This window comes from Netta rufina, assembly GCF_964035555.1.
Source record: "Netta rufina genome assembly, chromosome: 3".
NCBI classification, from domain to species: domain Eukaryota; kingdom Metazoa; phylum Chordata; class Aves; order Anseriformes; family Anatidae; genus Netta; species Netta rufina.
The window spans coordinates 83,521,034-83,540,542 of record NC_140125.1 but is presented as its reverse complement, the minus strand read 5'-3'; the positions used below and the strand labels follow the sequence as shown (position 1 = coordinate 83,540,542).

The following is a 19,509-nucleotide window of genomic DNA, read 5'->3' as shown; positions in this document are numbered from 1 at the left end:
TGAATACACATAAGATGTCTCATCTGTCACTGAACTTGCTTCCATGAGATGCCAGTAGGGACCCTACCCCTCCCCTGAGGCATATACAGAAAGGAATGGGGGCGTATAGGAAGGTTCAAGGAAATCAACCACTACATAACAAGACATCAAAACATACAAGGGTATGCAATACACACTTCCTAATGGCCTCTGTCTCCTATTCCAGCAGAGAATTTAAACACATGGTTTAAATATGGTATACCTGAATATTGCCACTGATCTCAAGCATGTGCAGTGTTCCCGTTAAGTGCTTTCTGGATCAAACCCTTTGGCAACATATTGTCTTTCACAGAAGCAGGTGTTAGAGCAAGCATGGATCCTGGCAAGAAAGAGAAGGAGGCAGGAGATAATGGAAAACAGGTGAAGACCTCAAGGGGAATAAATGAACTCTGAAAGCAGAAAAACTAGTGGTGGGCTTTGTGAGAAACCATAAAACACAGAACGAAGGAGAACAGACACAAGAGAAGGCAATAACAGTCACATTGTATTTGAAAGGGGAAAAACAGGAGGGCAGCCAGGTCTGATTTTCTAGAATAAAACCCACTTCTCTGGTGCACTGAAGACCACAGAGGTGTAAGAAATGGGGAACCTGAGTACTGCAGCTATGCAAATGAAGAGACAGTGAGCTTTAGAGCAAGACTCTAAAGCCATGGAACTGCAAGCTAACAAGATAGTTGCAGACCATTAAAAGACCAAAAAAAAAAAAAAAAAAGTGTATTTGAAACAGCTGTGATATTAGACAATGAGAATGAACAGGGAAACATCCAAATTCAAGTATTAAAAGATACAATACATAAATTGAACAAGTGACACAGACATGGGTGAATCAGGGAGACAGTTTGTTACATGACTTAAGAAAGTATGTCAATTTCAAAAAGAAAATCTCAAATTCAGTTAACTGAATTAAAAACATCTAAAATAATTAAAATTGAAAACATAGAAAAGGAAAACAACAAATAAGAACACACATGACAGAACTCACAAGAAATTGCTCAAGTGCATGAAAAATTGGATGGGGCAAGGGGGACATGACTCAGACTTCCTGGAAACGAGCTGCCTGGCAGCTGAATCCATATCCTCATAACCATTACTGTGATTGCTATTACTACACTGCCTGAATAAAGTCACCTGAAGGAATAATACTGAATTAAGCTTCTAATTAAATAGGAGAGAGAAAGGGAGGATGCCTTCTTGACAAGAGGGAGATTGTAAAGTAGGCAGTTTTAGTACTGGTGAGCCAGTGGCATGCACAGGGACTGGTGGAAAATAGAGATATAAGCAGCCTAACTTGCACAGCCTGAATAGTTCTCAGTCATTTAGAAGCTGAATCTTTCTCAGAAAAACAAACAGCTTTTAATTAATGAAAATCAGCATGAAATCTTAAGGACGGTTTTCTAATGACGTTTAAAAGTTACTTATTAAAAAAAGATTTCTAACACCCAAAAGATGCTACGTTTTTAATGAACAGAGGAGACCCCAATCAATTGTACTTACCACACATTAAATTATATACTTCAATGTTTTCAAATGGATCAACCTGAGTTCGAAACTTGAATCCTGGTCCAAAACCAATGAAGATAGCCTAAGGTTCACAGAGAAAAGTGGAATTCTCTTTCAGACAGGTTGAAACTGAAAATATCTTCACACTCAGCATTTTCTTCCAAAACCTTACCTTTACTTTAGCAACATTGTATGGATCAAGTTAAAACATCCTTCTATTTAAAAAGTTTATTTTTCTAGTAAAATGCACTTAATCAGATATTTGAAAAGATATGGGAATAATTTTAAAAAATAGTAAAGGAGTAGTAGGAAAACCAATTCTGTCTCATCGCCTTTAAAAAGATGTCTCCATCCATTTATGAAGTTCTTTGCTCTCCTCTGCTTTTGAAGAAGTTAAGCTCATTCTCCTAAATGATTTAAGTGATTTAATGGAAATGTTGAGCCAAAATAACCATTGCTATTCATGCCCTGTTGTGGTTTAAGCCAGCAAGCAGCTAAACACCATTAACTCTACTCTAGCCGAAACCAGGACACCTGTAGACAATTTGGAAACTTTTAATTTAAGTCTGCAAAAACATCTGTTGGTATCATTGTTTTAAATAGATAAAGGAATGGTGATATCCTAGACTTCTATTTCTCATTTGCAGCTGTTTATTCTTTTTCTTGCACCACTTCCTGAGCTGTGCTGGCACAAGCAACTGTATAGCTATATGGCAAACCTGATCCAGAAACTCGGTCAGTTCAAAACATTTTTTTTTTTTTCTGCTGGCTCTTTTTCATCTGGTTCAGTTCCCAGACCTACTTAGCTCTGCAGCCATGCAAAGCTTACGCTAGCATAGAGCAGGATTCACTGCAGGACTAAGAGCAAGGTAGCTATAGGCAGCAAATGCTTAAATTCAACTGTTGTCAAGACAATTGTTTTTAAACTTACCCTGAGACATTCAGGTAGGGTTGTTTGTTTGTTTGTTTGTTTTTAAGTAAAGCAGCTTGTGCACATCTGACATGTAAATATACTGAATGAGCAATAGATGCTTTGCATTCTGTAGATCTCAAAGCTCTTTGCAAACCATGCAATTGTCTCATTTCATAGCTGTGTGGCAAAAATAGAGGCTAAAAATTCTAACTTCTTTTTTAAGATGTTAGCATAATGCAAGCTGTTATTCTGCAATTGTTGCTACCAAAATCTGTGGCCTAACAATGTACTCAAGAGGCCTAATCACAACTAGATGAGGCAGGAATACGCTACCTCCTTTCCATTGACCTGGGCAATTACACAGTATGAAATCTATGCTGGTGTGATGTAAGCTACAACAGGATGAAAAAGCCCAATTAGGGATGCTATAAACTGACAATTCCAAGTCTGGCAAGAAGTTTGACTTTATTGTCAAACTACTGAAGAAAATTTATGCAGTCAAACTGTAGCAGAGAGACTGCAGCAAGCAGTCATTTGGCATCACGTGGCCCTGTTGGTTTAACCCAGGGTTAGGTATAGAAAAAACAATTTATTTTCTATTGTCAAATCAGGGAAGAAGAGTAAACCTGGAAGGATAAACTGATACACAATTAATACAGGTTTGATTAACAGTTAATAAAATAAGTTGATGTCAACACTAAATACTTATATTTATCATAATATAAAATAAGTCTTTTAAGAGTAAAATCTATGCTTTACAGGGACTAAATAGGTCTTTTTACAACACTGTTTAACTCACAACTGTTAGTAGATTTTATTCTGAAGATAACTTTTTTGAAATAGAGTATTGCCTTTCATTTTGTTGATAGAGAGCTGAGCTGAGAATAGGTTAAGTGACCTGCCCAAATCAGAGGGAGCTGACTGAGAATATGATTTCATGTTTCTCAAGTTTAATACCCTATATTTCCCTTACATTCCTTATTAAAGAGAAGACGTTAGGGACTCTGTCCTCAATTTAAACATGACTGACAAGCTAAACAGCAGGGCTACCTCAGAACAGTGTTACCTAGGCTATCATGAAACAATAGAATTATAGAGTTGGGAGACCACTTGGTCAACTTATGTAATAAACGGAATCAAAAAAATATATAATCATTTCTGCAAGATGTGTGTCTGAACAGTTCTTAGAGTATTCCTGTGGTGGGATCTCCATAGACTTACAGGTCAAACTATCCAACTCTATAATGATTTAAAAGGAGTTTTCTAATAATTAAATCCATTCTTCTTTACTGTCGTTTAAGACTGTTACTTCTGGTGGTAGTTACTGTGGAGAATGGACTAGCCTCAGAGACCAGAGGAACTGACTGGCTAAGGGATGCTGGCGGCACCATGCTCTCCAGTGGTACGTGGTAGGAGGGAGGGAGACAACGGTAACCCCCCACCATCTTCCTTTTATTATTTTTTTTAAACGATGAGGCCAATGAGACAATGCAAGGAGCTGCCCAGAGAGGTTGTGCATTCCCTATCCTTGGCAGTTTTCAGATGCAATTGCATGAAGTCCTGAGTAAACTGACTCTGCTTTGAGTTGGAGATAGGACTAGAGACCTCATGAGGTCCCATCCAATCTGAAATCTCATGCTCTATGATTCCTATATTTAAGGATTTGGAAAGATAAGTTTTCTCTTTTCCTGCATTTAATGTTAAAACAATAAAACTTGGAACATCTTAATATTCTCACCAGCACAGTCAAATCTCTGAGGCAAGTCCTGTATTTTTGCCTGACACTTACACCAATAGAATCCCACCTTGTGTGGGTTACCCAGCACATCACAATAGTATAAAATAAATATAAAAATAAATGTTTGATTTCTTTAATTGCAGATGGAATAGCACCATAGATCGTAAAATAATAATAATAATAATAATAATAAACCCAACACCTAGCAGCCACAACATTCATAAACTGAAAGTGCTAAAAATAAGAGTTAACATAAGTTTTCAAGTCTCACCTGCATACTGGGGAAACGATTATCAGAGCCATGGAATCCACCCGTGCAACTTTTAATCTCAAACGGTTTCCTATTAAAAAAAAATAATCCCAATTTATATAACTCAGACTTTACAAACCCTATCAGCTTAGAATACATTCTATGGTGTGTTGTTTACTTGTCTATTTAAAGTTTTAAGAGGCTTATCCATAGGGAATAGAAAGTCTTCAAGCTCTGGAGAAGAATGCCTTTAAAATTAGAATGATAGTTTTCTCCATAAATCTTATTCCTCTGGAATTCTCAAGTGTCTATTTAAAGTCAAGTATTAGAAGACACATGAACAAAATATTTGTTCTCAGGGTAAGAGATTATCGCTTCACTGGTATTTAAGAAGCAGATCTTTACAGTATACTATATAAGTATTTTCATTTTATTTTTTTTAATAAACATAGTAATGTAATTCAGAGCATTCAGCTGGGCGTCTTATAGTCTAGTAAAAATGAATCTCCAACATATGTCAGATCCACATACATCACTTAAATGCATTCATTTTTAGTAACCCAAATCTTACTTGCAGGACTTGCATGTTTTCAGTTTTACAGAACAGGACTTACTGAACACATGGGCTGAAAAACACTTTGATGATGAAAGCTCTGGAGTATCACAGAGGTGTTCAAAATTACATTATTACAGCAGGTGCCCTTATTCTGGGGATTGTCATTTCATTGGTCAGAACATGTAAGCTAATTTCTAACAACAGCATGTTCTGTAAATTCAATGTGGATCACTCACAAGATTGATTCAACAACAGTTGTACACATGCTTACTATTTATGACTCACTTCAGAAATTCCTAAAGTATGGCAAGATGTGCTTGAGAAAAAGGAGACCTTAGTTTCTAACATTTGTCACAAAGCCTGCCACTACCTGCATATTCAATGGGGAAGTATCCATAGTTGTGAGTTTAGAATTGAGCCTTCTCAGGTCTGCACAAACTGCAGAAAAGAGCATAGTTTCTGTTTGCAACATCCCTTGCAACAAGAAACTCAAGGACAAAAATTCCAGGCTACAATAGCTAACATTGGACTCTAAGTGTCTGGAAGACAAAAGCTATGAGAAAACAATGAATTCTTTGCTGTATAACCAAGTACTGAAAACTGCAACTTACCTAGCAAGTTGCCACTGGGAGTTTAAATAAAAGTGCAATGGTTCAATTCGGTCATTGTTGGCATAATGGAAACGCTTGGGTAGAAGCTGTTTCATATAGGCTTTGAAGGGCTGATTTGGTTCTCTGCACTGAAATATTTCAAATTAAAATATAAATGTACATTTAATCACAATTTTCTTTATTTCATGCACAGTTCTTACAAAGCACTTCACTTAAAAAGCATCTGCAACAGCTTCTATTAAGGACAATGGGACTCCTTTAAGTTTGGAGTCATATGGTCTGGCACATTAATATTAATACTTAGAGAGCAAAAACTAACTGGTTTTGCATTCAATAATTATTAAAATAATATTTATATGAGATTATAGAAACCATTTACTCTTCTTATTTTTTTTCCTTACAGGCTACAGTCATACAGAACCAAACTGCATTGCCTATAATTTGTAAAAATTACAGAGACATGAATATTATGATATTTTCAAGTGGTAGTAGACTATCCACTTATTGCACAATAATTGTACATTTCTGTAACACCGGAAGTCACAGACACTCTAGAGTTTTTTAGTTTGGTCACACAGGGACAAACAGATTTTCCAGTGGTGCAGGGATGAGAACAGAAGTCTAGAAGTATAGCTCAGAAAAGCAAATTCCATAAGTTGGAATTGACAAAAACATATCACTATCCTAGCTCAAAGCTGTTTACCAAAAGGGTGTAGAGCAAGCTTGTCCAGGAAATGGAGCTAAGCTTTACATTGATTTGGCCCTCAGTCAGCACGGCCCAGATACACATGTTCTCCAGTTTGAAGAGCAACATGATACAGCATTATGTCAGAGGTGAAAAGAAATGAAAACAAAACCTTAGTTAATACACAACCAGAGACAGCCACATGACACCTCACTGAACTTTGACCTTCCCTTTCCTTACAAGGAACTACTTTTTTTGTGTTAATTTTACAGCATATGGAAGGTCACTGATTCAAAGTCTAAATGCTATTTCACTAGCTTAGAAAATAGCTGATGCTATAAAATACCGAGTAGAAGTTAAGCCAGGACAGGTAAGACAACACTTACTGTGAGGTTTCTGACAATGCCTTCATAGTTAACTGGAAGAATCATATGTAAGAATTAGTCACCTAAGTTAAAAAAGATCAGGTATAAAATGAAAGCATTCCCATTATGTAATATATTTAATTTCAAAAAAATTCTGACACAGAAATCATTTTTCCATAATGAAAGCTCTGCAGAGCGAATCATTCACTAAGCTGTCAAGTTATTGTTTTTATGAACTTTTAGTTCAGAGACACTCCTTCCTTGCTTAATTACGGTTTTAAATTTTTCAAGTACTTTAGCTACAGTTAGAAAAATAATCTGAGAAGTACGCTTTCACAAAAGAGGCAGCTAAATGCTGTGCTAATGAAGCTGGATTTTTCCTGCTTGCTAATAAAACTCTAAGGAAAAAGGAAGCAAATAGAACAATCAGGACGGCAGCTTTATCTGGCAAGCGTCCTTAGAAAGAAAAGCCAAGAGCAAGCAAGCCAGGATTCAGATTCTTAGACTTAAGCCAAAAGGGGACATCACATCATTTAACTTGACGTTTTGTATAACACAGGCCCATTACATTTCACACAGTTACTCTGCCCTGAGTCTGATACTCAGTGCCTGACTGAAGTACATAAAGGATTACGCTTGCAAGGGAACCATTAATAATTCCTGCACAGATATACTCAGTGCTACAAAGACAGATACAATATTTCATGGAAATAGTGCATGTGTCAAAAACAGGAGATACTCTGCTTTTCTTCTCCCTGACCTCGTTTGTCCAAAGAGAACCTGGAACCCACACTTTCCAAAGGAAACATTAAAATTGTTTAGAATACCACCAAGTAAACAGGACTTAAAGTCATTGGGGTTGAGGCATGCAAGTTTTAATGGGCTTGGAAAACAATTATCTAGACAGAAAAAGCAATGAAGTGTGAAGGAAGCACTTGTATTGAACATTAAAATCAATTAAAAACTGCTAGTATTAAGTGTTCTGCTGCAATTAGACTGCTTAATGAATAGAAATTTAAAATCTGTAGGCATTCATTGATCTTGACTCAGGTTGATAAACTTCTTTTATGATTATTTGCAGTTTACTCAACTGGTTTGTTGTCAGACCATTAGAAGAATTTTTTTATATATATATATATATTTTTTTTTAAATAACAACAAAATATAATACTTAAAATGATATGTAAAAGATGGTAAAATTTTTACATTTCTTTAAATCTGAAATACAGCAACTCTCTATATAAACTGGCGAATCAGGAAATAATGTGAGACTTGAGTGGAGATTTTGGGGTCTATCTTGAGTACTGAAGATACATTCAAAGGAATGCCCTTCACAAAGCAAAGCATTTGTGTATTTTCACTCTGAGGCATCCCACATAAACAATTTGTAGGATTTATGTACACTTTCAGACTTGCAAAGTCAAGTGGTCTTTAAAAGTATGGGTGTACCACTCAGTATTTCCCCCTAGTTATTACCCAGTTTATCCCTAGATGACCTGGAATATGTATATCCTAAGTTTGTACTCAGAAAACACAAAACGGTACAACAAAGTAACAGAAATTAGTTTAGCAACTACATACAAGAGAAATACTCATCTGGAACGTTATTAGGTCGTAGGCGAGCTGCAGGACCAGGTACTAATATGAAATCTTGAACATTATCCAGGTAGTTGCTCAGATATGCTGTTTTCCTGCAGCTCCCTGCTTCCATTCCTGCACAAGAAAATAAATTTTATTTAAATATGTGAGTATCAGTGTGGAGTACCCTTGCTGATGACACACATAAGTTAATTGTAAAAATCAGAAATGCAATTTCTCAGGTCTTTTTATCAGCAACACTGAGATGTGGTCAGACCAAAGATTCACTTAGCCCAATATCTTCCAAAAGCAGGAAAAAAAAAGAAAAAAAAAAAAAAAAAAAAAGATTGGTAAAAGATACAACTTTCACTTATTACAGAAATAATTATAAAAACATAGAAAAGCTATCAGAGAAATAAACCAAAGTTTCATATTCACAGCCTTTTAATAATGGATAAGAGAATTAATAACTGAAAGGAAGATGTGGCTTTGATTTTCACTTCAGCAAATCATAGACTTGTTGTGTAGTGTAGTTAAAAGTGTAAAATGAAATATATATATATTTTTTAAATTCTCCTTTTGATTTCTTTTATCAGTTGGTAATGATTACAAAAGAAAATTGGAATAAAATATGAAAATGATTTAATCCCTCTCAGTGTTCTCCACTTCTTTTTCCCACACTCACAGCCTAATTCTCACCCACACTGATTATCTCTTATGCCATGCCCATAATACAGAAGTTTATATATATTAGCAGGTTCCTTAACATTGCCACAAACATGCAAGTATAAACTCAGAATATTACTTTATAATAACAGCCCTTCAAAATTTTGATACATTTTACAAAATCAAATTTACCATGATCTGATATAAAAATAATGTTCAGGCACTTATGCAAGTTCATCTGTTTGAGACCATCCATCAGCATCCCAACTATGTTGTCCACCCTCTGTAATGCCAAAATGACCTGCAAGGACAAAAGCAGGCATGTAGTGCCTACTTTAATTAAAAATAATTTGATAAATACTGCTAGAAAGAGTGAATAAGTTTAAACTGCAACAGTACGTGCTAATAACAAATAAGGATTTTTCTTATAGACCATTCAAGGTTAGATGCAGTCCAGACATAGGTGAAGGACACAGGGGAACTAACCAACTGTGCAGCAACCCCCAAACGCACAACGGGGAGCACACAGTTCACATGAGAAGAGGAACTGTGAGGACAGGAAAATACAACATTCTCAATACCACATTAAACTTCCTTTTCCTCTATTCCCACTGCTTTAAGTTCTGAACCCTTTAGATACATATTTGTTTTTTGCATCTACTGAGAACAGACTCAAGTGGTGCATCCATGACGCTAAATTAAAAGAGAGCCTGAAGCCTGGTTAGCACCTGCACAGCTCAGAGCTACCTCCATCTACAGAAGACTGGATGTATCTACACCATCAGTCCTACTCAAACTTTCTGATCAGTCAAGACAGAAGGATTTTTAAAAGTTCTTGAATTTCTGAGAGCTTTTTCCTTTTCATGTTTCACTTCCATTTGTGGAAGTGAAAAAAAATACAAACATACACATACAAAGCTATTTAGTATTCTTGCAAACAACAACACTGACCAGTCCCAAAGACTTATATATACAACAGCTTATACAAGGTACATGTATATCACCCGTGACACCCTATGTCAAGGGTGAGCTTCCCTTTTATCACTCTCTTTCCAAGAAGACATAAAATCTAACAGCAGGGAGATAAGACCAATATTCATCTGAACTTTGCACAGAGACTGGGGAAAATGAATGAAAATCATAGCATGAATGCTTATCCACCAAAATTTGGACTATCATGGATACAATCTCTGTTCTTTACAAGGTGAAACTGTACAAATTTTTGGTGGTGTGTTTTTGCTGTTGCTGTTTTGTTCTAAAATCAACATAAAGGGTTTGTATGGGTCATATAAAACAACATACAAGAGATGGCGATTTTAAAGTTTCTGAAGCAAAATAAAAATTAGACTTACTGAATAGGCAGTTTATTGCATGCTTTGTATTGATGTTAATTATGAACAGGCTGTCTATTCAAAAAATCTTTTTCTAATAAGTATGCTGAACATGGTCTTGTTTCATCTAATGTGATTTATAAAAGTTTTATTATAGAATCAGAGCAAGAGTTCAAATTAAAAGAAGAAAAAAACTATGAAAATACTTACTCCACTGCTTACTGGTCCAAACTTATGGCCTGAGGAATCTGGTTCTTCTAAATACAGAGTGTAAAAGTGTGGTCTATATCAAACAGTACCAAAAATGTAATATTTTACATACACGTTGAGACAGTTTGAAAAGATTATATTTTAACAATGGATATGGAATATTGGAAACAACTCTATCATTCAGAAGCAGGGCACATTAGAGGGAAATAGAGCAACATAACAGTAAAAATAGGTTTTAAACATAAAAACAAGCTTGCATTAAATAGTATTTTAACATTTCTAGAGTAATGTATAATATTGTTTAAAATAGAAATCATATTTACAAATCATTTCATTGCAATACCACACTACCACTGGAACAAGAACTTATGCTAGCAATTGTATACCTACCTTTCATCTTCAGGTAACTGCAGCCAGCGAAGAATAGTTACCACTCTTTCTTCAAAAGGGATTGAGCTGTATCAAAACCATACAAGATCAACTAAATCTTTCCAGGAGCTATACATATAAAACTTCAGTCACACATATTACAAAATCAGTGTTTATTAGCAGAGAAATTTGAATTCAGCTGGGTGCTATTAATGCACCTTTAACAGAATACAAGTTTATCTAATTTTCCGTGATTCTTGAAGAGTTGATGTCCTGTTCTAAAGCTTACTTACATCAATATTCTCCCCACTGACTGCAATGAGATTAGAATATAGCTCTCAGTATTTCTTGTGTTTATTTTACAAACAAAATAATTGATTTTAATGTACAAAGCCATGTGTAGGTTTTCATTCCTGTATTAAGTTTTTAAAAAGTCTTGGTTTGGGGGTTTATGTTTATACAGTTTGAGTACTAGTTCTCATACTATGTCACAAAGTAGATCCTCATCAATTTCTGAAGCAGACCAACAATAGGCATGTTGACCTGTAACATTATGAGGCATCCACAAGGGTAGTAATTCAGCTACCTATCACCGCTTTAACTGAACATGTACAAATCGCTAAAGAAAAGTATAGATAGTAAATCAAGAATCAGGATTTCCATGCTATATTAAGGTGTAGGAAGACAGACTGATTCAAGGAAGATAGAAATGAAAAGCTTTGTTTCCTGGAAGAGGTGTGAGAATATTAAATAAAAGGTGATAAATACATTTATGTAGCAGTTTCATTAGAAAGAAAATGTTTAATTGCAATGAAGACCAATCACTGACTAAAATATCACTGCCTTAATGTGAAATATTTTGAAAATTTGAAATGAAAATAATTTCACACTGGAACAATTTACAAGTAACAATTTAACAATAAGATGTTAGCTTTCAAGGATAATGCTATGTCAAGACCTGATATATCCACTTTATGAGGGATTTGGATTGAATGACTCTAAACACACCCATAGTGCCTTTTCATTTATATTTATATTTATATAAATGAAAAGGCACTAAAGCTTCAAGGCTGGCTGCTCTTAGAGGTGTTTTTTCCACATCTTTCCTGTAAAACGTTTGCCAAGAAATGACAAAATGATTAGGCAAAGAATCTACACTGCAGTGGAAGTTAATTTGATCCTATTCTTCTTTCATATGGTGTACAACTATTTACAAACACATGAAATGTTTTATACTTTCTCTGGGACGTGTCCCATCACAATAGTTAATGTAAAATATTCATCCAAGACACAAAATTTCACATACCTATTGTATTTTTCATACAGATTTGGAAAGGTCCCATCAATTGCTACATCTGATCCAGGCCAGAAGAACGTACCAGCTTTCAGACCTTGGTACATAGCTGTTAGCCAAATCTGCAGGACAAGAATAATCATTGTCATTAGTGAAGTTCACTCAGTTGTGAACCACTCCCACCATCTCTGCACCTTTCAGAATGATCAAAAACTAAAAATGTTAAGCAGAGCAAAAGTGACTGTCCTGAGTACATCTCCGCTATCTGCAGTCCCAATATACCAGCCTGATTCCTTATTGCAAACACCCACACCCCTTCCACTGCTACAGTGCGGGGAGCCAGGACAGAAGCAGGAGCTTCCAGCTTCCACAGCTAGAAGCCATAATGCAATAGCAGAACCACAGCTGAGTACTACAAACCAGGAATTTCTCAAGAACAATGGAGTAAGCAAGAAGAAGCAGGAATGATCCAAGGAGCAATGCATACTCTGAAATATAGGAGCAACAGTTAGGTCAATATTTCTGATCTTAAGGCAGATCCCATGATTTACAGATTTTTCTGTTTTCAGCATCGTTTCCTGCCAGACTCCTGCACCACTTTCTTCTCTGTGGCCTGCAAAGTCTACATTTGTGTTCTTTCCTCCTCAAATATCAGTCCTCCACACATTACTAAAAGGTTGCATCTGCTCCTTCTCAGTTCTTCACATCAGCTCTCACCAAAACTTTCCCATGCCAGTTGGTGTTGATGGCAGTCTCAGCACATTTGCCATAGCAGCATGATTAAACTAAGAGCTTTTCTTTTAAAACTGCATCTTTAGACTCAGTAGTAATTTGGGCAGAATGCAAACCTTTACTACTGCTTATTACTGTAACTGGTCTGAAATTTTCCTTAGAGAACTTAACTGCAAGCTCATGTGATATTAAGAGCAGAAGAAAATCTGCTATCTTTATTAGTAATTTTGTTTGCTAGTTTTCTCTTTAAGGCAAATTTCATTTAAGTTCAACAAAATCTATTGCACTGCTTTGTTCCTAATTCTGCAGCTCTAGTATAGCAATTTAGAATCATGATAAGTAAGTAACGCTTCTTGGGTGACTTAGAAGTACCCTCTGTAACTTTTTTAACATCACTATACAGTCAAGTGACGTTAAATAATATGACAAAATACTGCTGTAATGCTCTCAGCTGTGCAGTAATACTTACAGGCTGTCCTTGGTACCACTGTGGATTAAACTTCTCTTCACTTCTAAGGGTGAAGGATGCATTTCTTTTGAGGTCATACATCTTGTTATCAATTATACCATGAGATTCAGGATACAGTCCCTGTAATTGAGAGGATACCTTGTTGCAGTGCTATGACCCTTCTGGCTACACAAACATGTTTGTTAGACAGACACATTCAGGGAATAATCCGCATGTGACCCTACTCCAAGCTCAAGACTATACCTGTACCTCAAATTGCAAATTTAACATCATCACCTGTTATTGCTACCAAAACCTACCTTACAATTTTTAAATGCTTTCCAGTGAGATTGAAAATAATAATTAAAAGCATTTCAAAGGAGAATTGTATATCAATGGATGAAAGCTCCAGCTAGGGAAAACCGTTCTCTAAACAGTTAAAGAAGTTCCGAGTCACCAGCTGCTGGGTAGCTTTAACAGACTGAGTGCTCTTCTTTCACACAGACTGACTTCTTTTTAGAATAAAGGTGATAATAACACCATTGGGGCTTTCATGAACACAACTACTAATTTTCACAAGAATGGGGAGCTGAGACAAAGCTCTACATGGTGTTTAGGGATACTCTAAAGTGGCCATAGAGCATGGTTAACACCTCTAGCTGCATATTGAAACATGGATACTTGGCAGGATTACACAATTAAAAAATCTCATTCCTGCACTCCTGCTGATTTATCAAAAGCCAGTCCTGAAAAACCGGGAAGATAAGAAAGAAGATGCAGATCGTCAAGTATTTAATTCAATTTTACTTCTCACATCATGAAACTAAGAAGGTTATGTGGGATTCCAACCCTGCATTCAGTGCTGACAACCTCCTTTTTTCTTTTTCCTTTATACACAGGAGGTGAAGATATTCACAAGGTCAGGTTTGGGATACTTCTATCCAGGTTTGGGTACAGTCAATCATGGAGCCAACACTACTATGATACTCAGATATTTCATTTCATGTATGTCTGGGCTATGCCAAGATGCCCTGAAGAAGCAGAACAAGGCTGACAATTTAAAGTCAGGCAGCTCTCACTCCTGACTTTAAGAAGAGACAGATATGCAGTTTATTGGAAATATTAATACAAATGATGTTTTGTAAAGTGGCATGATTTACATTTATATGGGAATTCCTGCAGCTGGTCTCAGAAGAACTGGATTACTTAAAGAAATTAGATCTGAGCAGTTAACTATAGCGTTATACAATGACAATCTAAATTATGCAACGAGTATAATAAATACATTTCCATATTCTGGAGGGAAAATCCTGCAGTTTTTGTAATCTACGCAGGAAGAAAAAAAAAAAAAAGAAAAAAACACTGTTGCCTTGGAGACAACTTGATAGTGAACAGTCGTGAAAACATAATATACATGAATTCTTACTGTGACGACGGAGTAATGATTGGGAAAGGTTTTTGAAGGATACACTGGTCTCATACTGGAAGTGAATGTTCCACATTTCTCTAGAAGGAAAAACAGCAAATTTGCAGACAAAATTTCTGCATGTTTCTATTATGCAGACATATTTTTTATTATTTTTTCTAAATCATACTTCTAAAAAGTTTTCATTTTTCAGACTTCTGGTGTTAATACTTCATTTTTCTTCCCACATTCATTTACAAGCTGACTGAATGTTAGGAGTACAAAATTTTGATATTTGTAATGACTGACTTCAATCGTCATATGAGCAAGACCTACAGTCCCTAGGCACATGCATAGGTAAAAATGGGTAATAAAAAAAAATAAAAAAATCACACCCTCCAAAGTTGCCCTGGTGAGCGTTATGTGAAATGAGCAGCTTGAGATCAACTAGCTACTTCACCATGGGAGCTCTCAGAGATGAGACAGCACAGCTGCCACCACAGTGGTGCCCTGGCTTTCTCAATCACCCATCAAATCACTTTTTTTTGTCACTCTCTCTTCTTTATATATGTATACATACACACATATATAAAGTATATTAATAAAAATAAGCTTTTATAGAATGAATCTCAAAGTTTTCTTTATCTTGACATAAAAAAGTGGTTCTTAAGGAGAAAACTTGTGCACAGTAGTATTTGTTAGCATGAAGTCATTAGCCAGGCAAAAACACTTAAGCAAAGTTCACTTGAGTTAGATTTCCAAAGGCAAATGTGCAGGACCTGATTTTCAGAAAAAAAAATAGTCTTCATTAACAACATTAAAAATACAACATGATAACCAAAAACTTTTCAACAGATTGTAAAGATCCCTATAGAAAGAAGACCAATCTTCACTGGCCTTCTGGGTTACTTATATACATATATAAGTAGAATAGAATGAAAGGTTTAACAACAGAAGTGTCATGCCAAGGCACTTAGAACTCATTGGCTGGGGTTTTGGGTTAGGTCTCAGTTGAAGAGACCTAACCTAACCTTAATTTCAGCTAATTAAGAAAAAAGAAGCCGAGCCAGCCAAAAAAAAAACCCTCTCAAATTACATGGGCATTCTCTCCAGCTTTGTGTTCATAAGTAACAAATCATCAGTTTCACCCTTTTTGGTATGGCAACACACTTGATGCATTTCAACCATTTCCAAATCTGTTGTTGATGCTATTTTCCTGAATAGTAGTTTTTTGGGTTTTGTTTTTTGTTTTTTTTTTTGCTGTTGTGTGGGTTGGGTTTTGTTTGGTTGTTTTTGTTTTGTTTTAGAGAAAAATACACTTAAAAAATATTTTGTCCAAAGTTGTAGGAGTTATCATTCCTATTTTTGGATTGTTTTCTTAGTTAAAGGCAACTGAAGACAAGAGGAGGATTTATTTTAAAATTATTATATCACAGTCTAGAAGAATGTGAACAAGTCTTCTCCAAAGCCCATAATACACATAATGGCTCTATCTAGGTTCCCTTAGAAGCCTCAGCACCATTCTGAATTCCCCACCTTCAACACATAACTCTGTGTGTGTGTATAATAAAAGTTACTAAAAGTAAAATTGTGATATTGCCTCATAGGCATTTACTCTAAAAGAAATCTCCATGGAGGCATCAGTTATACCCTAGTGACAGAATTAAAAATATTCCCATTATTTTCTCTCATATGGCAGTATCAGGAAATAAATGAGGAATATAATAGAATGCTGCAATTGACATCAAGTGTTTTAAAGAATAAAATCCATGGATTTAGCAATGTCCTAGTTTAAGAAAATAGTAAGTAGTCACATTAGGTAATGTGAATAACTATTCATGGTTTTATACATCCTGCCATTCATAAATTTTAAGTCTTTATGGACACTTACTAGTTTAGTCTCTCCAGAGTAATGGAGAATGATGATACAGAATAATATTTTTTCCCCAGATTGTTCTTTATTTTATTCTAAAACACTATTAGATGTTCTGGCTTTAAAATCTTCAAAAATTTAAGCTTTGACCACTAAAAACCTCCATTATTCTGAAGAGGTGAATTGCCTTTGATAAAGTTATTGAAAGATTTGGTTGAGGCAACTCATTTTCTTAGTGGTCAAAATTTATCATGGATTCAGTAGAAACAGAAATACAAGTTTATTATAGAAGTCACCACAAAAAGTTGCACTGCAGCCTAAAATGCACTAAACACTAAAGAATGCAGAAACTTTCTATGCAGCAGTGGACTTCGGAGCCTGGAAGTCCTACAGATGCTTTGTGACACCACTATCTTGTATCTCAGCCAGAGCTATAACCAATTGTAATAGCCAACCTCTCTTCTCAATGCTCAAGATGTTGAAAATTTAAATAACTACAGCTTATGAAATTGTTTCAAAGCCTCAATTAAAAAAAAAAAAAAAAAAAAAAAAAAAAAAAAAAAAGCTAAAACCTCAAATACATCTGTGAATTGTTATCCTCTGGAACAGATCAAGTTGTAACAACCACTGTGCAAAAAAGCAAGTATTTTTACTGATTTATTTTTAGTCAAACTGAAACCAGTCATACCAGGTAGTAATTTATGAATGACAACAAGATTGGCATATTTTTCAGACACGAAATGTCATCTGTTCTTTACAGACCACAGGAAAATAGAGACAGGAAAAGTAACTAAAGTGACTTAGACACTACAAAGTAGTGGCACTACAAAATCCACAATAAAAAAAATATGTATGAGGAATGAAGTTCTCATTTCTTCTGAAAAGTTTGTTATATGAAGGTTTTCTCAGATTCATCACATTTCTACACTACATACCAGCCCTTCCATATCATCTTCCTTCTCTACCTTTTTTTTTTCCAAGTAGAATGAAGTGCTTTCTATCTCACTTTCTGTTTTCTCCAAAGCCACTCCACCTAAATATGAGACAATATACAATACAGAGCAAAAAGCATTCCTACTTCTAATTCCCCCCACAAAAATAAAGTAAGCACACAACAGGAAGTGTCCATCTCCGAAATATAGCAATTGTTGCTTAACTGTTTTTTAAAGGTATTTCTGAAAATCCAAAGCCTAGCCAGCCCATTCCTCACACCCTCCCTCTCCTTGCCCTTCCACCCCCACACACCTCCATTTCTGTCTGCACAGCTTTTCTACAGTGCAAAAATTTGAATTTCCACAGAACAGTGAGGATTTAAAAGAGTAGTAATAGCAGCATATACAGAACAACAAACCCCACAGATTTTTGAGGTAAAACAGCATGATATTGCTTAGACAAGGGAACTACTCACGTAATTTGCTAATAACAGGTAGGAGTCTACCCCATGTCTGCAAATATTCTGCTCTGAAGCCATCCAATGAAAACAGTAACACCGGAGATTTGGTAAATCTGAACAAACAGAAATTCAAGTATTAAAAGAGAGACTGAGAAATAAATTTCTATCACTTATTTCAAGAAAGCTTTCCCAAGAATCTTGGAGATGTTCCTTAAGGGACTGTAAACCAGGCTGAGGAAGTTAGTCCTCCAAAGCAGGAAGGTTTGCAGGCTGGCACAGCAGCAAGAAAGAGAGCCATTGTGTCCCCTCTCTTTTCAGGCTGGCATAAGTATCCTGACAGAAGAGGTAAGACATACACACACACACACGCATCCTGACAAGGCCTATTTTCACAAACACACACAATAAAACATAAGTCAAGATGCTCACGTAATCTGCCTGCGGTCTTTTGGTACTCTGTCTTGAAATCAGTTCCATTGGAGCCTCACCCAATCTTTCCATTTCAAGGTATGAAAAGGGAAAGAGAAAAGGCAATGCTAATCCATGGCTTTCCTTTATTTAGAAGAACTTATCTTCTGACATAAAGTGCACAAAACTCTGAATGTAACTTGTACACTATAATTTCCTTAATCAGCAACTATAATACATATTTTTTCCTTTCATCTTATAAAGATTATTTAACCAAATAAGAACTGAATCTCAACTCCTTCTGTACCAGAAGTACTACCAATATCCAAACTGAAAAATGTGGTCCTATAACTGGAGCACTGTAATAATATTTCAGCCTCGACTTGGCAGACAAATCCAGAAACTGATTTCACTGGAACAAGCAAAAATAAATTCTCTCCTTCCAGTCTCCACAGGACCTATGTTTTCCCAACTTCAGCCCTGTTCAAACAATTTCTCTCCAACTGTAAGTTCTTAAAACATTGCATCACTGATGGAATAGTCATCAGTAACTTCTTCCTTGAAGAAAAAATATCCTATGTTGAACCTATAAATGAGGACATGTGAGGCCGCAAAAGCACTGCAGTGCAGCAACAACCACTGAAAACATAGGTTTGTCTAAAAGAAATTAATATATTTTACATGCCATTTAGAAGCTCATTTTTCCTTTTTGTTTACAAATTGTAAAATGAAAATGTTTTTTAATTTTTTATTGGACTTTAGTTTCCCAAAATAAAACAGTGATGACAGAAGACAAATATTATTTATAAAGTGTTGACAATTTCTTTATTGAGGTACTGCATGAAAAAATCCAAACAACAATTTACCCTGACAAGTAAAACATTCATAAGCCTTATTTTAGTCTAAAACAAACGTGACCACATTAAACTGAAGATTAGTCAGGCAACCAGAAAACGTCTATCTTTTTTTTTTTTTTTTTTTTTTTTTTTTTTATTGATGAACAGTGGGAAGCTTTTGGAAGAAGTTCAGCTAAAATGACTTCATTAGTCAGAACATAGCCTACCCTACCCCAGATAGAATAAAATATTAAGATGCATTTGTAACATAGAATCACCGAATGCTTTGGGTTGGAAGGGACCTTAAAG

At 35.5% G+C, this 19,509-nt stretch overlaps 1 protein-coding gene across 3 annotated transcripts in view; it reads right to left on the bottom strand.

Annotated features, from left to right (window-relative positions):
* The window catches only part of ENPP1 (ectonucleotide pyrophosphatase/phosphodiesterase 1), a 56,006-nt gene that overhangs the window by 13,878 nt on the left and 22,619 nt on the right, over positions 1-19,509 (bottom strand). The window contains exons 6-17 of one of the 3 annotated variants that reach the window (XM_084284682.1): positions 17,972-18,069; positions 14,712-14,791; positions 13,307-13,426; positions 12,118-12,227; positions 10,833-10,898; positions 10,443-10,515; positions 9,094-9,202; positions 8,239-8,370; positions 6,679-6,710; positions 5,608-5,735; positions 4,462-4,531; positions 1,534-1,621 (exon numbers count right to left, since the gene is read on the bottom strand). In XM_084284682.1, the coding sequence (XP_084140808.1) occupies positions 1,534-1,621; positions 4,462-4,531; positions 5,608-5,735; positions 6,679-6,710; positions 8,239-8,370; positions 9,094-9,202; positions 10,443-10,515; positions 10,833-10,898; positions 12,118-12,227; positions 13,307-13,426; positions 14,712-14,791; positions 17,972-18,069 (1,106 nt within the window). The remainder of the gene's footprint in view (positions 1-1,533; positions 1,622-4,461; positions 4,532-5,607; positions 5,736-6,678; positions 6,711-8,238; positions 8,371-9,093; positions 9,203-10,442; positions 10,516-10,832; positions 10,899-12,117; positions 12,228-13,306; positions 13,427-14,711; positions 14,792-17,971; positions 18,070-19,509) is intronic. The other 2 variants (XM_084284683.1, XM_084284684.1) reach the window with 2 other exon arrangements.